This window comes from Pelmatolapia mariae, linkage group LG3_W (genome assembly GCF_036321145.2).
Source record: "Pelmatolapia mariae isolate MD_Pm_ZW linkage group LG3_W, Pm_UMD_F_2, whole genome shotgun sequence".
In the NCBI taxonomy this organism is placed as follows: domain Eukaryota; kingdom Metazoa; phylum Chordata; class Actinopteri; order Cichliformes; family Cichlidae; genus Pelmatolapia; species Pelmatolapia mariae.
The window spans coordinates 85,665,387-85,681,970 of NC_086229.1; the positions used below are offsets into that span (position 1 = coordinate 85,665,387).

General features: G+C 42.6%; 2 protein-coding genes across 2 annotated transcripts in view; both read right to left on the reverse strand.

Moving 5' to 3' along the window:
- Positions 1-2,181, reverse strand: part of ppp2r5b (protein phosphatase 2, regulatory subunit B', beta) — a 52,337-nt gene extending 50,156 nt beyond the window's left edge. The window contains exon 1 of the mRNA XM_063470160.1: positions 708-2,181. Coding sequence (XP_063326230.1) covers positions 708-900 — 193 coding nt within the window. The 5' untranslated portion in view covers positions 901-2,181. The remainder of the gene's footprint in view (positions 1-707) is intronic.
- A 5,176-nt stretch (positions 2,182-7,357) lies between these two features.
- Positions 7,358-13,546, reverse strand: batf2 (basic leucine zipper ATF-like transcription factor 2). The gene is made up of 3 exons (XM_063469023.1): positions 13,332-13,546; positions 12,166-12,285; positions 7,358-8,431 (listed from the first exon to the last, which is right to left on the reverse strand). The coding sequence occupies exons 1-3, from the start codon at positions 13,392-13,394 to the stop codon at positions 7,358-7,360; spliced, it is 1,257 nt and encodes a 418-aa protein (XP_063325093.1). The 5' UTR covers positions 13,395-13,546.
- Between the last annotated feature and the right edge of the window lie 3,038 nt (positions 13,547-16,584).

Below are 16,584 nucleotides of genomic sequence, written 5' to 3' on the forward strand. Positions count from 1 at the left end.
AATTCATCTTCAAGAAAACAAACGACAAATTATAAAAAAGCTCAAAAGGAAGCATATGGTCTGATGAGAGCTCGACTGAAACAAAAAAACAGACACTTCACTGTCACCTGACTGAGAAACAGTCACATCTCAAAACCACCTAAAGGACAGAAATGCAACGATGATTCAATGCACTGACTACTTCTGCTCCTCCACTGTAAAAATTCACTGCTGCTTTAAAAGGACCTTAAACTGATTCTGTTATTATTTGGCTGTGATAATACTGCGATGGTCATTTTTTCACTTGTTTCTGACATTTGACAGGAGGAGGGAAATATGCATGACACATGTTAATCTATTAACTGCTAATGAAATGGTCTGTTTGTCCCAGCACAGAGAAGAAGAAGAAGGACAACAGCAAAAACAACAACAACAGGCCTTTTACATATCCAAAAGAAGACAGGCAGCAGATCTGTTAAATAAACCAAATCCACCACCATCACCTCCACCTGTCAGACCTGACAGGGACTGAGAGGAGAGCATGTTTAAGTGGAAACCAGTCAGTGGATAAGTGTGTGTGTTGTGTTTTAGTCATGTAGGTGAGCAAAGAAGGCAAACACAGAGAGTTGACTGTGACCTTTTACTGTCACAGCTTTCTCAGTGTCACATGTTCCAGCTGTTGTTTCTCACATTGATCTGTGACTGCTGTGGGGAAATCAGAGCCTCACCTTTGAGCAGGGGCAGCGGAGTGAGCTCCACCTGGGAGCTCTGGTAGCGGAACTGAGAGGAGCTGTGGGACCTCCTCTGTCGGGCCCTGCGCATGGACCTTCGCGGGAAGCCATCCACCTTCTCCGCAGACGGCACCGAGAAGCTGGTGGTCGGCGAGGACGGGCTGGACGGAGGCAGCTTGGTCGTCTCCATGATGGCTGGAGGTGGAGGTGGTGTGGATGCTTTTGCGAGTGAGTGTGTAACGAGGGGGAATGTTTATTAAGAGGATGTAAGGCTGAATAAAGCAGAGGATGAGGGTGGAGGGGGGAGTGGGTGGCTATCTGAATCACAGATGGATTATCAACTGATCAGAATTTTAAAAAAGCGGCTCCAGGGGTGGTGGTGGAGGAGGAGGAGGGAGGAGGAGGAGAGGGGTGAGAGATAGAAAGTAAGGAGGGGGGGAGAAAGGTGCAGAGGCGGAGGAGAGGTGAGGAGAGGAGAGAGAGAGCGAGATTTTCTAGGGGTCCAGTCCCGTGCTGCGCGCCTCGTTGTCTCTATCAGAGCCGGACTGGAAATGGCATCTTCATCATCGTCATCATCATCCTCGAAGCTTCAGCTTTTCACACACAGATGAAAAGAATCGCTTGTGTATCATCGCCGTGCAGGAGTAGCCTGGAACAGCTACCAGATGATGCTCAGACAGGCGCGTCTCCTCCTCACACACACACACACACACACACACACACACACGCCTCTGCTGCTGCTGCTGCTGTATTGGCGTCACACACCGCCTAAGTCATCAGCCTGGATTTGGATGTTTATTTGCTGTATGATATCATGCAGCTGAGCTCCTGATAGGCTTAAAAAATAAAGACAAAAAGCACCTCCTGTTTATCCGGATCAGACGCAAACAAACGCCCTCCGTGCCACTTTAAAGCTTCTTCTTCTTCTCCTCGATTTTTTTATCAATAAAAATCAGTGCTCGGTCCTGGCGGTGAATGATGATATCATAAAATCATCAATCTGGGCCCACTTCAGCTGCGGCATCACTGTTGTCCTCCTGCCTCGTTTTTCCCCCTCTATAATGGGTCCTTCTTTAAACCGTTAAAACCTGATATTTCTTTTTTTCTTTGATTTCCTTGAAGGCTAAAGATGTTATAGTCCACTCAGCCTCCTTCTCCTCCTGCCTTCCTTCAACCGTATCAGGGCGGGGAAACAAGCGGTCCCTCACCGCACCGACATGTGCAGGTCCTCCGATGTAACGGCGAGCCCCGCAGCTCCGCTCCGCTCGGCGTCTCCCTCCGCGGTCAGAGGACAGGGAAAAAGGTAAATGAAAGAAAAAAGAGGCCGCTCCTCCGCGCAGGGGCAGAGAGGAAAAGCTGAAGGCCTGTGTTATACAATAGCAAAACCGTCTGCGTCTGACACACTGACGCGTTTTTTTTTGTTTTTTGTTTTTTTTGCTCCTGTACCCCCTTCTCCGTTCCCGTTATCCGGTTGTCCTACAGCGACTCAGTGAGCTGCGTCAATATGCAGGCGATGAGTCGGGAACATACAGGAAATGAAGCTTCATGACTTTCAAAATAAAATAGGCTACCTGTGCAAGCGTGTGTCTGGATTGCGGAAATCAAGCCCCTTTTCATAGACTGTACATAAAAGATGATAGTAGACAAACTGACGTCACTTTTTGTCAGTGACGTTTCCTATTCTATATCAGCAGCTACTTGAAAATCACAAAAGAATAAAGAATAACCCGCTTTATCCTCATAAAGCTGGGTATAATGGCCATTGAGGCCAGTACACCAGCGCCGCAACATCATCACACAGTCACTTTTATTAATGCTCGCCGTTAAGGTGCTTTAAGACTCTGCAGCATTCAGTAGTATTATTTTGCTATTTCCATATAGTTGTGTATGTTGTACCGGTGCACGCTACAAGAACTACAAGTGCACTTGTTGCCAAATGCAGTGATCTGATTGATTAAATCTGTTTATCTGGATCTGGAAATCTAGCTTTGTTCAAAAAATAAATGCCGCAAATTCATCCAGCAAAATTACTCGGTCAGTGTGAACGGCTGTATTAATGATAGGTGAATCCAAAAAATCTTTTTGATTAACGATATATTTGCACAAAACTTTTCTAAAGGCCTTAACTGTGACCATAATTTATTAAATGAACGTCACCCTTTAATAAATAAGACTGGAAACTAGTGGCCTTGACCTCTAGTCCCTGGTCCCAGGTAATTCTAAACAACTGTACTTCTGCTTTACAACCAGAGGAGTAATTGTGAGAGCAATTGTGGCTTAACTTTTCAGACCTGAAAGCTGTTTTAGCCTGTGAGGGTTACTGGTGGAGCCTAAGGGCTTCTGTGTAGTCATAAAAAAAGGAAACTCCAGAGATCTAAATAGATTTTAATACAGCAACCCCTTAAGACAGCGCCTCAGGATCATCATGGATGTCAATAAGCCTGGTTACTTTGGTAACTGGAGTGCTATTGGACTGAAGCGTTAACTTGCAGGTAGAGATGAAAGCAAGGTTGAAAGTCTCTTTTTGATTTCTCTAGTTCAGTCTAGACAACAACAGCAAGGTGTACCAAATAAAAACTGAGCTCAGGAATTCTTTCTTTATAAGTATAATGGATGCGCAGAAAGAACTTCTTACTCGTTCTGTTCTACACAGATACTTTCATGGTTAACAGAGAAAATCCAACATGTTTAACTTCTTTTCGTGTACAGGCACTAAGCACTAAGGCGGTCAGCTATGATGAATCTTCTCTGGCATTTTTCACTGCGGAGTACAGGCTCAGCCAGCAAAAAAATAAATAAATAAAGATTTTATTTTGAAAGCGCTGAGCAGATGCTGCCTCGTCTCACTCTCCGCGTCTTGACGCAGGTTCCTTAGCCTTGAGGTGGTGCAAGGAGAGAGAGGAGTGAGCCTCCTCACTGCGGATGACGCTATAGGATGGAGTTATTTATTTATTTGCCTTTATTTACGCGTGGCCGGCCCTGGCTTTTTAAAGCCGGTCGATTATAAGCAGGTGTTTCATCGGCGTTCCTGCTCTTGCCGCACCACCTTTGGCTTTCTCACTGCCGTTTCATCCAGTAAAGAAATATCCCCTCCTATCCTCCATCAGTGCACCGCTTTGACGCTCACCGCCTCCCCCCCATTCCTCCCCCTCCCCTTTCCCCCATTTTGCTCTCCTCCTATTTGAGGTGAAGCTGGCTTTGAGGATCAAGTCCCATCCATTGTTCTTCAGCCTGCTCAGCCACTTGCTCGCGCTCACTCTCTCGTGTAAGCACACGCGCGTGCATTTAAAGGCGCATTTATCCGCACCTTTCATCTGTTTCTCAAAGTCACACACACACTGATTTTCTCCCCATAAACACACACAAGCCTATTTTATCTCATAGAGACTACAGTGCAGTAAGTGCTGTAACTGCGCATGCGTCCTTTGCTTTACATTACACCCTTGTCCCCTATGTGGTGTATCAGGTGAGTTCACCCAGTCATCTTCCGGGATAAAGACACACGCACAGGCACACAGAGTTTACAGTGTGGGTCAGGGCAGCATTGATGCTCTGCTTTACATTTGCTGTCAGGGAGGCTGTGGTGCTGTTAGAGACGTGCTGGTTAACCAACATTCAACAGCATTTTGGAGCTTTTTATTAGAGCAGTCTGCAGTTGTTAGCTGTGCACAGTGGACATTGTGGAGTCTGTTGGGGCCCCTCCAACCAGCATTCATCACCATTATGTTATGAGTAGTCTGACAGCACCAACAGCAGTCCTCTAAAACAACAGGGAAAACATTACTACAGCAGAGACCATGTTTATTTTAGCAACAGTGACCAAAGCCAGGTTGTCTGGTTATGCAGTGTTAATACTATAGAGTGCTGTGCAAAAGTAACTCCTCGTTCTGTTATGCATTGACAGAAAAAAGAGGAATAGATGCACTGGTTTACTGAAAGGTTTGCAAACATATGAGGATATAAATACCATGCTTCTTGAAGGACATTCAAAGCTCTTCTTTGGATGTTGACTGCCTTTTGTTTTATGAAGCAGGGTGGTTGCAGCAGGCGACCACCCTGCTTCAATAACAACAAGGTCCGGGCTCTGGGGAGACCAATCCATGACTGGTAGTGACTTGTATTTTTTTACCCAGGTATGCGTTTTCATCATCTTGGCAGTGTGTTTGCAATGGCTGTTACTGATTTTCAATCCAGTTCTTGTGTAATTTGACATACCACAGCCTTTTCTCAATTTTCCCTTCATAAGGAATAACTTCTTGACAGCCGCCCTTCCACTGAGACTATTTCTGTCGAGGCTTCAGTGAACAAGTGGATCAGTTGAAGGTCCAGATGCCACTGCTGTAGTTTAAGGTTTCTCAGCCCTCAGGGCACTACCAGGCACCTGGTGCCCCGAGCAGTCATCTGCCTTGCCTGGTGTCAAGAGGCACATCCGGCTATATATTACAGAATTTGCATAATTCTGCTAATAGACCCTAAACAAATATTCATATGTTGTGTAACAACATATGAATATTTGTTGTGTAACAACATATGAATGAGTGAGCTGAACTGCTTGAAAATTGTACTGTATTATAAAATAAAAAAAATTTAAAAACTTAATCAGGACAGCATTTTTTTAAAGCATAAAACCCATTTTAATATAATTTTTATTATTAGTTTCCTTGTTCAATATATTATTTGATCCATGATAAATACAAATAATACAAAGCCCCACAGCCGCCATATGCACAAATATACAGGTATACCATATAGGCTGAATATAAAATATATAAAATTTAAAAAAATTAAATCACTTGGAAAAAACACTTTTTTCAGCAGCAGTTCCTTTAAAAGACATTAATCCGCCTCCTGGTTCACGGGGTCAAATCACTTGAAATGAGCACAAAAAATGTACTAAAACATAAATTGTGTTAAATTGTCAGTTTGGACCAACAATTTTATATTTTTTATGGAAAGCAAGAGCTGCATCAAATATAGCATCTGATTTATAGAAAGATTTTTTAAATTACAAATGAATTTAAATTACAGGGTAATATTGCTCCCAATCCACCTGAAAAATAATGGGTGAAAACCATTACTCCATGCACAGCATACTTGTGTGCACCCCCCATCACCCACCCCTTGACATCCAGAAATGATTTTTATTTCTACGTCAGCTGTAATTATCCTTTTGGGCTCTATGAACAAACATAAAACGAATAACTTAAGCAACAACAGCTGCAGGTCCATCTTCAACCCTTTAAAGCCAAGTGTATCACAGCTGATACATGAGTTTTCGTGGGTTTACATCATCCTGACATCTACATCATCAGTGAGATTGGTTCCTTCTGATTCATTTATGAGGAATAAATTGCAAAAATATGCAGGATGCAAATTAATAGTTAATTTTTTTTTGTTTAAATGTTGTTAAAAGGTTCAATAAACACTCCACTTTCACTAAAGTTTGAATTTTTAGGTAATCGTTTCACAGTTCAGGCTTTGAAGGGTTAACCAGTCAACGGTTATACATAAGAGGTTATTTAATCTCATAGTGTGCTTCTACATGGAAGTCATGCTTGTATAAGCAAGTCTTAAGAGTGCGTGACAAAAAAAATGACCAAACAAACACTAAAACGTTTCTGTACAAGACTTTAAAATGTTATAAACATGATCTGACTCAACCACTGTCAATGAGCTGCTACACTGTTAGAGAGTTAGCTCCATTATTAGCTCTGATAGCTGGGATCACTATATTCTAATGCAACCTTGTAATAAAGCAGCCCTTCACAGTGGATCACAGGGAATTTAGAAGGCCAGCGATCCCACCGGGGCTTCATAGTAACTGTACCGATTTCATGAAAGTGGCTGATTTCACTTTAAGATTTAAATATCAATTAGCAGCAGTAGCAGAATATGTGCTGAGAATGTGTGTTCAATTAAGGTTAAGGTACACAAATAAAAAGAAGAAGAAAGTGAGTAAGGATGTGTTGTTATCTTTGGCACTGCCCTGTGTTTGTACTGCAGCTTAGAAGGAAATTTGTTCTGGTAACCTTTCCATGAAGTTGCAAGGAAGTGAGAGGACCACTCCACCCAATCTAAAATTAAAAGTTACAAGTTTCACCATGTTGACTCAGTTTTACTATGTTGATTCAGGAAAGAGCGGCGCCTGCAAACTGATTACTGACTGTGGAAAAATGTCTTTTTAGACACTGGAATTTATTGCGTTCGTTCGCATTTCAAAATCCTCGACTCTCAGCTAGGATGACTGGATTTTGGCTTGAAATTAGAGATTTCTGCTCAAAGACCCTCAAAGTTCGGGAGGCATTTTTATGCCACTCTCTAATAAGCGCAGACATAAAGATTACTTTAGTCTCAGAGAGGATGAGATAACCTGTGACGCTGGAGGTACAAATACATGAGAATCTAGTCAGCTACTGGTTGCATTCTGGAAACCGCAGGGTTCAGATTGACAATTATTCTGTGTCCAAACCAAATGGAAGATCAATCATGAAATCGCTGCATTTTTGTAACAGAAAGCTCAATAAATAAGTAGCATCTGGTATGAATATGAAATATGACAGAAGACATTTAGTCTTTGGTTTGTTACTAGCTTGAGTCCAGAGGTCATCTCCTCACAACACATGAATTAAAATGACTTTTCTGTAGCGCTATTGGTTATTATTCCCACTTATGAGCCAGTCGAAAAAATCACAAAATTCAAGATCCTTTGAGGGAACCCCTGGTTGTGGCGCCAATGGCGGAGGTTCAGACGGAGCCCTATCAAAGCTGCTGGAGGTAGCTTGAGATATATCGAGTGGACCGGGGACAGTGAGCAGGGAGAGCAGAGACACACTGTTTGATGTATTGTCTTGATCATAACTCTGCTTTGAGGAAAAAGAAGGCACGGGTGATGGCTCCAAACCTGAAACGGCTGGAGCTAAAAGAGAAGGAGGAAGAGGATTTTGAAGAGGTGATGGTAAAAAAGTAGACGGTGAAACTGAACTGCTTGGGTTTCCACTAAACCGACATGGAGAAAGCTGGGGCACGCAACCCGGTGCTACTACACCCGCGCTTCCAGCCTCTAAATGGGAATAAGGGGGTGTACCGTCAGCTGTAGCATTTAGAAAAGATGTTTTCTCCTTAAAAAATCCGTCCGCTGTGTAACCCATTTCACAGAGGATGTCTTGCTCCGGCGTGGGCTGCGCGGCTGTGGAAAGCACACCGGAGGGAACTGGGTTTGAAATAAGACCGTCACAGATGGGTATACCATTTGTTGTGCTTGAGGTCATTATAGGTTCTTTGCTAAATAAAGAGTGCGGAGCTGTGTATGTGGTGAAAGATGCTGAATAGGGAACTGTCACTGGGCTGGAGGAAGAGGAGGAGGAGGAATTGAAGAGCTTAGGTGAAGAATGAGCAGAGGAGGCTAATGTTGTGTTAGCTGGAGGAGAGACGTGGTTCCTTTTGACGCAGTCAAGGCTCTGAAGTCCCAGGCTGGAGGTCATGGAGGTCAGAGAGAAGGGGAGTGCAGAGGAAGCAGCCACGGTGGAGTCCGAGGCCTCGGCGATTCCGTGATGGTTGGAGCTGGTCTGACGGTCAGCAGAAGAAGAACCCGCAAGGCTGGAGGGGAGGCGGCAGTAAGGTTCGTGACGCTCCAGCGACGTCGTGTACAGGTGCAGCTCTTTTTTCAATGCAGCGATCTCCTTTTGAAGAGCCGAGTTTGAGTGCTCAAGACTCTGGAGTTCCTGAGGAGACAGAGGGCAAAGGGGAAAAGGAAGCGATTAAATAAGGGGGTGGGGAAAAAAGACAAAGCGGAGGGATCAATAGTAAAGAAGAAAAGTCAGGTATATCTTTATTATCCCTAATCGAGGCGCTCACCAGCCATAAAAACTTATTACAGACATACATCAAAGGACAAACAATGAACACAATCACATGCCACCCACATAATATCACACCAGGCCTGTGCTGCACAGTAATAAGACGACACAGCGAAACAATCTTAATGACGCTCTCCTTTAAGGCTCCGAGAGTGTACAGCAATAGAAAGCACAAGAGGCATAAAGCGGATGAAGTGTGGCCAACGCCAGAACCCCAAAGGAGAACTGAAATATTGCTCCTAAGTGACAGCACTGCGAGATCAGCATGAAACGAGTGGGTAGGCGGTGGAGAGAGAACAAAAGGTGATTCCTTGCTGATAAGTGCAGACTAATGCATGGGACTAATTAGGAAAATTTAGAATTGAAATGTGGCAAAAGGCTTTCTAAATAAACTTGTGCCTTTTTGGAGCATTTATGACAGTTTTCTTTACATTTAGCGGTAAACTTAAAGCACTTTCGAGATGCTGTTCCTGTTTTTAGTGGTCATATATACATACTGTTACCATGGTGGCCATAGTTTCAAATACATACAACTAATGAACTCAGTCTTTAACAATAAAATTCCCTGTTTTTGACTGTTCTACTCTTGGATCTGCCGGGGATATGCCTAATATAGTCATCTCGGACAGGCTGTGGCTGAAGCCCCATCACCTGCTGCTCAAACCTTCGAGTCGCAAAGAGCAGACAATAAGAAGAAAGCTGAGTCAGACCTCAGTAAGTTAGGCCTAGAGATCAGCTGATGATCCTCGGTAACCCCCGGTCACTATAGGGGGAAAATAAATGTATATTCCACGACCACCGCTTTGGCTTTGGCTGCTAGCAGAGTCGCCGGTAGTGTGCATGGAAGGTACCAACTCCTGCAAACACTCGCTAGCTAACCACCAACCGGCTGAGAAACTTGAAACAGTGTGGCGTAAACAAGACGCAAACAAGAACAAAGACCTTCAAAGTAAAAGTTGTACCTTATCGCTGAAACCAACACACGTTAAAAGGCACAACTTTTTGACGATGAAGGCAAAGGTTCTTTGTTTTTAGCTGAGGTCACATTTTTTCTCAAATTTCACTACTGCTTCGCGAGTCATTGCCACAGACAACTCAGCATCTTCCATAAAAACTAGAGGCCATCTCCGACTAACCAAAGCAAACACAGGGAGATAACACTGACGAAAGGCAATTTCGCCTTAAGGCAATGCTTGAAGTGAGCTGGAACAACATTCCAGCTCATTCAGTAAAGTACAGAGTAGTTAAATGTGATTGGCAGATTTGACTAATACATAATGACTAATGATTTCATTTGCAGCCTGCTTTCAGCTGACGGCATGGAGATATCTGCTTAGTTTCCCAAAAAAATTTAGTTCCTAAGAAAAGAAGAAAAAGGAGGTCAGCATACAACACCCTCAAAGATGGAGAAATGTGTGAACAGAGAACAGGAGAAGAAGATGAGAAACTGTTTTCAAAGTTAAGAACTTTTCAGCAAGGGACATTTGATAAAATGGAAATGCATATCTTACTTGCAGTACTTGAATCTACACATGATTTGCTGCTAATCATACTGGGTTTTTTTATCTATATATTGCAAAATTGTGAAGGTTGCATGAAAATACTAGTCATTGTGGTGCAAGTTACAGTGGTTAGTTAGCAGTTTTGTGGCAGAGCCTGCACACACACACACAAAATCTACTGTTGAGTTCAAAAATAAACATGCCGCTTGTCTCTAAGTGACTATTTTCACCCAGCAGTGAGGTTCCCACAGCTGCCAAATCCCACTTTAACCTCTACATAAAAGTAGAGCTTTTAAAGGAATGGGTGAAATCAGCGGCTACACCAGCGTACCAGTTTAAGATTTAAATAAGGATTATTTTGAACTGTGACCCATTCAAATCTACTCTAATGAGCCATCACTTCAGCACAGCTAACATTCGTCTCCTTTTAATATTAAAGTGTAAACTTGACAGTTGCCCTGAAAACTGTACTTCAGTAAGAAAAAAAATGTAGCTGCTTTATTTTTCTTAAGGTCAGAAGAGTCAGAGCTGTGCTATGCAGCTGTGAGTCGCGGTCTCTGTCCCATTGAATTGTAAGCTGCTGACACAACTTTGAGTTTTTAACAAGTTCGAGTGGCTTGTGGCAACGACACTTCCCAGAACTTCAAGTGAAGCACACACACACGCAGCAGAACTGAAAGAGAAGGAAAGAGGGAAAGCGAAAGTGCAAGTTCCCAACTCAAAAAAGACACGCACACACATTCACACCCATTCATAAATTTGGTACACGCAGACATATTGAGCAGGTTAAAACAGGTAGGATGTAATCTAAAAGGAAAATAGAGCTTAGTGGTAGTAAAAGAGCACGAGCTTGGGTGCAGCACAGCAAACCGGTGGTTTTGTTTTCTCTTTGTCAGAATGAGAGCAATTAAACACATTTTATGAGCGTGAACCGATGGACGAATCAGATTAGTGACATGACAGGAGAACAAATGCTTCTTTTTACTGCACAGAAACCTGAATTTGTACTACTCGACCTATTGGTTAAATAGGACTCTGTGGCTTAGGCTCATCCTCATGTCCACTCATACTTTTTTGGAATTGGAAATGGCAAAAAATTTTAGGATATGAATCACACTTATCAGATGTATCAAATTATCAAACGAAACTGCAGATCTCATGTGACGGGAGAAATTTTAAAACTATGAGCCAAGTAATCTGGCTGGAATACAGAAGTGCAAAGTTTAGCAAGATAAGACAAGAGGAACCTATTAAAGGTCTCACAAACAACCAAAGCAGGTGACCAGTGAAGTGAACGCAGCACAGAAAGCGTGCTAAGATACAGCATTCCCACTGTGCTTAAAGATGCACATCAACAGATTAACTGTGTTTACAACTGATATGTTGTCATTTATTACCACTGCTTATCAAAATCACCAGCATATGACGATGCACTATAACTTAGTTCCATTTAGCTCTTCATGTAACTAGTAACTAACATTATTTCAGTATTTTAGAGAACACCGCCACCTGAATACTTTCTGCTTCAATGGATGGGTTTCAAATCTCAGTAAGAAATCTTGAACACCACACTTTTACAATAACCCTTCTAATAGTTGTCATAACTGTAATGCATGTATGATCTTAAAACAGTTTTCAGGGCTACGTGCTGTTAGGCTTGTGTGTAAGCACGCGGTCGTCAAAGATACTTTAGAAATCTGACTGAGTGCTCTGGGAAGCGTGTCCATGTGTGTGGATGTGTACCCTGACCTGTGGAATTTGCTCCCCCCAGGGAAAAAAAAAAGACAGGCAAGTACAGATTGAAAACAAACGCGTCTGTGTGTGTGAGTGATAGTGCGTTTGTGTGTGTGTGTGTATGGCAGACAGGAAAGGGAGGGCTGGTAGAGAGGGCAAAGCAGAGGGAGTGAAAGCCCTTCTCCTAAAGCAGGCTATTTACAAGAAACGCCTGCAAGCATGCTGCCAGATTACACAATACGCACGCGTGTGCACACACATACACACACTGCTCATCAAACAGTCTGTGTGTGAAAAGGAGACAGAAAGTGACAGAGTCAGAGGATGACAATGGAAGGAAGCAGAGGGGGAAAGGAGTCAGACCTCATGAAGTTCATCTGCTCTCTCTGTCTGTTTTCTGCGGCTCTTCCTCGCCGCATCCCTGTTCTTCTCCCGTCTTTTTGTCCCTCTGGGTCCCATCTGTTGTCCCCCTCTTTCTCTCTCCTGCCAAAACAACGACAGAATTAAGGAGAAATATCTGGGGTTTATTAGACCGCACAGTGACACAGTGGGCGTTCAAGTATGCACTTCTATTCTGACTTTGGCTTTCTCCTTTTTAAAGGGCGTGTATCGATATCATTTCGATACCGCATTTTTGTTTTAAAGGTATAAGATGACTTACAAGGTCATGAGACAAACCAATCACATGAGACAGTGCATGTGGCCCTTCAAAATAAAGCGGGTCAATAATACGTGAACTGCTTTGATGCAGCGCGTGATGCGAAGCAAAGACGAGGGCTGACAAACATATGACAAACAACAAGGATGGTTTGATTCTTTTTATTGCACACAATAATTCAGGTCTTTATTAGAATACACCTTCCATTCATTTCATGAGTTCAATTTTCTCTCAGCACAGCTGTTGCTGACTGTTCTACAGGCAGTATATACAATCTGTGTATACTTTGCAAACACACACACGATAACTGCAGTAAATAACCTTAGCCGGACATGAACTGAGGGTTCAGGGCACCAGAGGTGGAAGACCAATTCTCAGTTTAAAAACTAATAATAATAATGATAATTAAGGTACTAATAATTTAAATGAAATTTAAATAAATCACTTATTTTACAAACAGATCTGTTTGGAGGGCTTAAAGTGGATCTGAGTTGATAAATAGTGGTTTTAGAGGCAGTGGACGATGATTATAACTAGCATGACTAATAATTAATACTATATATTACTATTTATTATTGTATATTACTATACAATAATGATAATAATTATAACTTTAGCTTTAATAATATATCATTTTTATTTACAGTGTAAAAAGGAAAAAAGCCAGAGGTTCATTAATCAGAAGAGGATCTGACTCAATACAAACAGTGAATGGGTGTTATACCTATTGTAGCCCATTATTATAATGAATTATAGTGAATTTTACATCACATAAGGTTACCCTTAGCATCAACAGCGTGAAAAGGTTCATAGGATGACCTGATTACGGGGATTTGATGATCGAGTCAAGAGAAGAGAAAGAGGAACTTACCGATCCTGCAGTACTGCTGGGGCTGGTGGACTCGGACTCGGAGTCCATGAATAACGGGGACATCTTGACCCACGCTCCTGCAGCAGACTGGCTCACCTGTCGGCTGGTCGCCTGCGGCAGCACGAGGCTTTCACCGGTCTTGGACCATGAGTGCAGCACGGGAAGCCGTATCCATTCATACGCGATTATCGGGATATCAGGACAGAGCAGGAGTGCAGGTTACAGAGCAGGTAATGCTGGGACCTGTTGCCGTGCTACAGACTAACATCTGATGTGTTGCTTGGTGACTGTGTGGCGCTGAATGAGGCGCTCGGTCGCTTTATCTGATGACTTATGAGTTCAGCAGGTTTGGCAACAGATGATGCAACATGATGCTGCGGTTCTCTTTCTCTTTCGGTTTCTCTTTATTTTAAACTGACCCGTTGCCATGCAGGGCTGGAGGTGGGGGCGTGCTGCTTTCACGTGCAGCATGTTAGTTTCACTCCCCACACGTGCTTACAAAGTGCAGTCGATTTATCTCTCACACACGCACATTGTTGTGCAGCTTCACGTCACGCAGTAAATCCGTGTTTTTCTGCTAACATCTCTGACATGTTAGCTTCACACTTTTAATTGTGACTGTGAAACGACCAACGTGTGAAATCCTAATTTCCGACAGCACGTGAATGCGTTATGTTAAATGGCTAGGGAAAGTTTCACAGGGGCAGGAAGAGCTCCGGTCTGCTGACCATATATAGACTAAGGTGTCTCCTTTCCCACGTGCAGGGAATTTCTAAAGCGGATTGCCAGGAAATTGTTGTCCAAGCCCCCAGAAATAAGCCAGCACTTGGAAGAGTTCTCGGCAGGAAATGATGTAACTTTCGACAGAAACATATGAGCTCTGAGGGCTTCAGGTCTTCTAAGCCAAGCAGAAAATGACTATTACTCATGGGATTTTCAGAGATACCTGATCCACCCTGTAGGCTGAAGGGTTTGTTTGTTTTGTCTGCATGTCATTGCACATGTGTATAGTGACAATAAAAGGCATTCTAGTCTTTTTTTTCTTTCTCTCCTTTAAACTTAACTTAATATTAGAAGCTACCATTATTTACTTTTTCACACATTGTCTTAAATTTCAAATGTAACATTTTATCTCTAAGATGTCAAACATTTGGTCCGAGGACCAGACCCGACTCACCAAGGGATCCAATCTGGCTCACTGCAGGGCTTGAAGGGCTGGAAAGTTTAAAATGCAACACATCTGGGAAGTGTTCACAGCGCTTCACTTGTTCTGCTTTTTGCATTGTTACAGCCTTATTCCAAAATTAATACATTCATTTTTCTCACTTTGTAATTATGGGGTATTGTGATGTGAAAAATGAATGTAATCCTCTTCTTTTTTTTTTAGTGTAAGGCTGTAAAAGGACAAAATGTAGAACAAGACAAGCTCTCTAAATAGATCCACATATTCAGTTTTTCCTAAAAAATTCCCCAAATGCTGCTATTCCTGGTGTTAAAGAGTGAAAATGTTTTCCAGCTGAAGTGGTGAGGGAAAGTACCAACAAGGTAGGTGGTATATCCTCTTGACAGGAAATTAGAAAGGGAAAGTTGGTGGTGAATTAAAGACATACGGGAAAGCATTTGAAGTAAGAGTCTAGAAAAAAAAGAAAAAGACAAAAAAAGTGGGAAATGAACAAAGTGCAAAGAAGAACTGGGAAACTAAGTGTACAGCAAGAAAAAATGTTTAGAGTGCATTGAATTTGAGTCTCGACAATAAAGGAAGGTGAAAATAACTTGTCAATTGGCTAGACAGAGATCGAGCTGGAAAAGATGAGCAGCAGGTTGGGGTGATTAAGGATAGAGTTGGAAATGTGCTAATGAGTCAAGTCAGGGTGTTGACAAGATGGAAGAAATACTTTTGAGGAACTGATGGGTGTAGAAAATGTCAGAGAGAGGAAGATGGGTGGAACACAGTTTGTGAATCAGAAAATGCAGATAAGAAAGGACGAAGTGAGGGCAGCTATGAAGAGAATGAAGAGTGCAAAGGTGGTTGGTCCAAATGACATACACTACCAGTCAAAGGTTTGAACACACCTTCTCATTTAATGGTTTTTCTTTATTTTTACTACTTTCTATATTGTAGATACATCAAATGTTATTAAGCAAGATAATATGTAGCAATTATGTAGCAAAGAAAACATTAATAAACAGCTCCAAATATGTTTTATATTTTAGATTCCTGAAAGTAGCCACGCTTTTCTTTGTTGACAAATGTTTTTCCTTCACAGGTGTGCCTTGTCAGGGTTCATTTGTGGAATTTCTTGCCTTCTTAATGGGGTTGGGACCATCAGTTGTATTGTGCAGAAGTCAGGTTGGTACACAGCTGACTGTCCTATTTGACAACTGTTAGAATTCATTTTATGGCAACCGATTGCATAAGTAAAGTGAAACGACAGTCTATCATTTCTTTAAGATCTGAATGTCAGTCAGTCAAAATTTGAATGTGTCCCCAAGTGGAGTCACAAAAACCATTGATCGCTCCGATGAAACTGGCTCACACGAGGACCGCCCAGGAAAGGAAGACCAAGAGTCACCTCTGCTACTGAGGATAAATTCATCTGAGTCAGCAGCCTCAGATTAGAGCCCAGATAAATGCCACACAGAGTTCCAGTAGCGGACACATCTCTACATCAACTGTTCAGAGGAGACTGCACAAATCAGGCCTTTATGGTCAAATAGCTGCTAAGAAACAAATCCAAAGAAAAGCAACAAGCAGAAGAGATTTGTTTGGGCGAGGAAACACAAGGAATGAACATTAGACCAGTGGAAATCTGTGCTTTGGTCTGATGAGTCCAAATTTGAGATGTTTGGTTCCACTCGCTGTGTCTTTGTGCGATGAAGAAAAGGTGAACAGATGGTCTCTACATTTATAGTTCCCACCGTGAAGCATGGAGGAGAAGGGTGAAGGTGTGAAGATGCTTTGCTCATGACAATGTTGGGCATTTACTCAAAACTGAAGGCACACTGAACCAGCATGGCTACCACAGCATCCTGCAGCGACATGCCATCCTATCGGGTTTGCGTTTAGTTGGACGATCATTTATTTCTCAACAGGACAATGACCCCAAACACACCTTCAGGCTGTGTAACGGCTATTTGACCAAGAAGCAGAGTGATGGAGGGCTGTACCAGATGGCCTGGCTTCCACAGTCACCTGACCTAAACCCAATGGAAATGGTTTGGGATGAGATGGACCTCAGAGTGAAGGCAAAAG

Coding starts and splice junctions, on each gene's coding strand:
- batf2 (XM_063469023.1), bottom strand. CDS start 13,394: ATGTCCCCGTTATTCATGGACTCCGAGTCCGAGTCCACCAGCCCCAGC. Junction 12,286..13,331: donor CCAGCAGTACTGCAGGATCG/GTAAGTTCCTCT, acceptor TTGTTTTGGCAG/GAGAGAGAAAGAGGGGGACA. Junction 8,432..12,165: donor GAGCAGATGAACTTCATGAG/GTCTGACTCCTT, acceptor CTGTCTCCTCAG/GAACTCCAGAGTCTTGAGCA.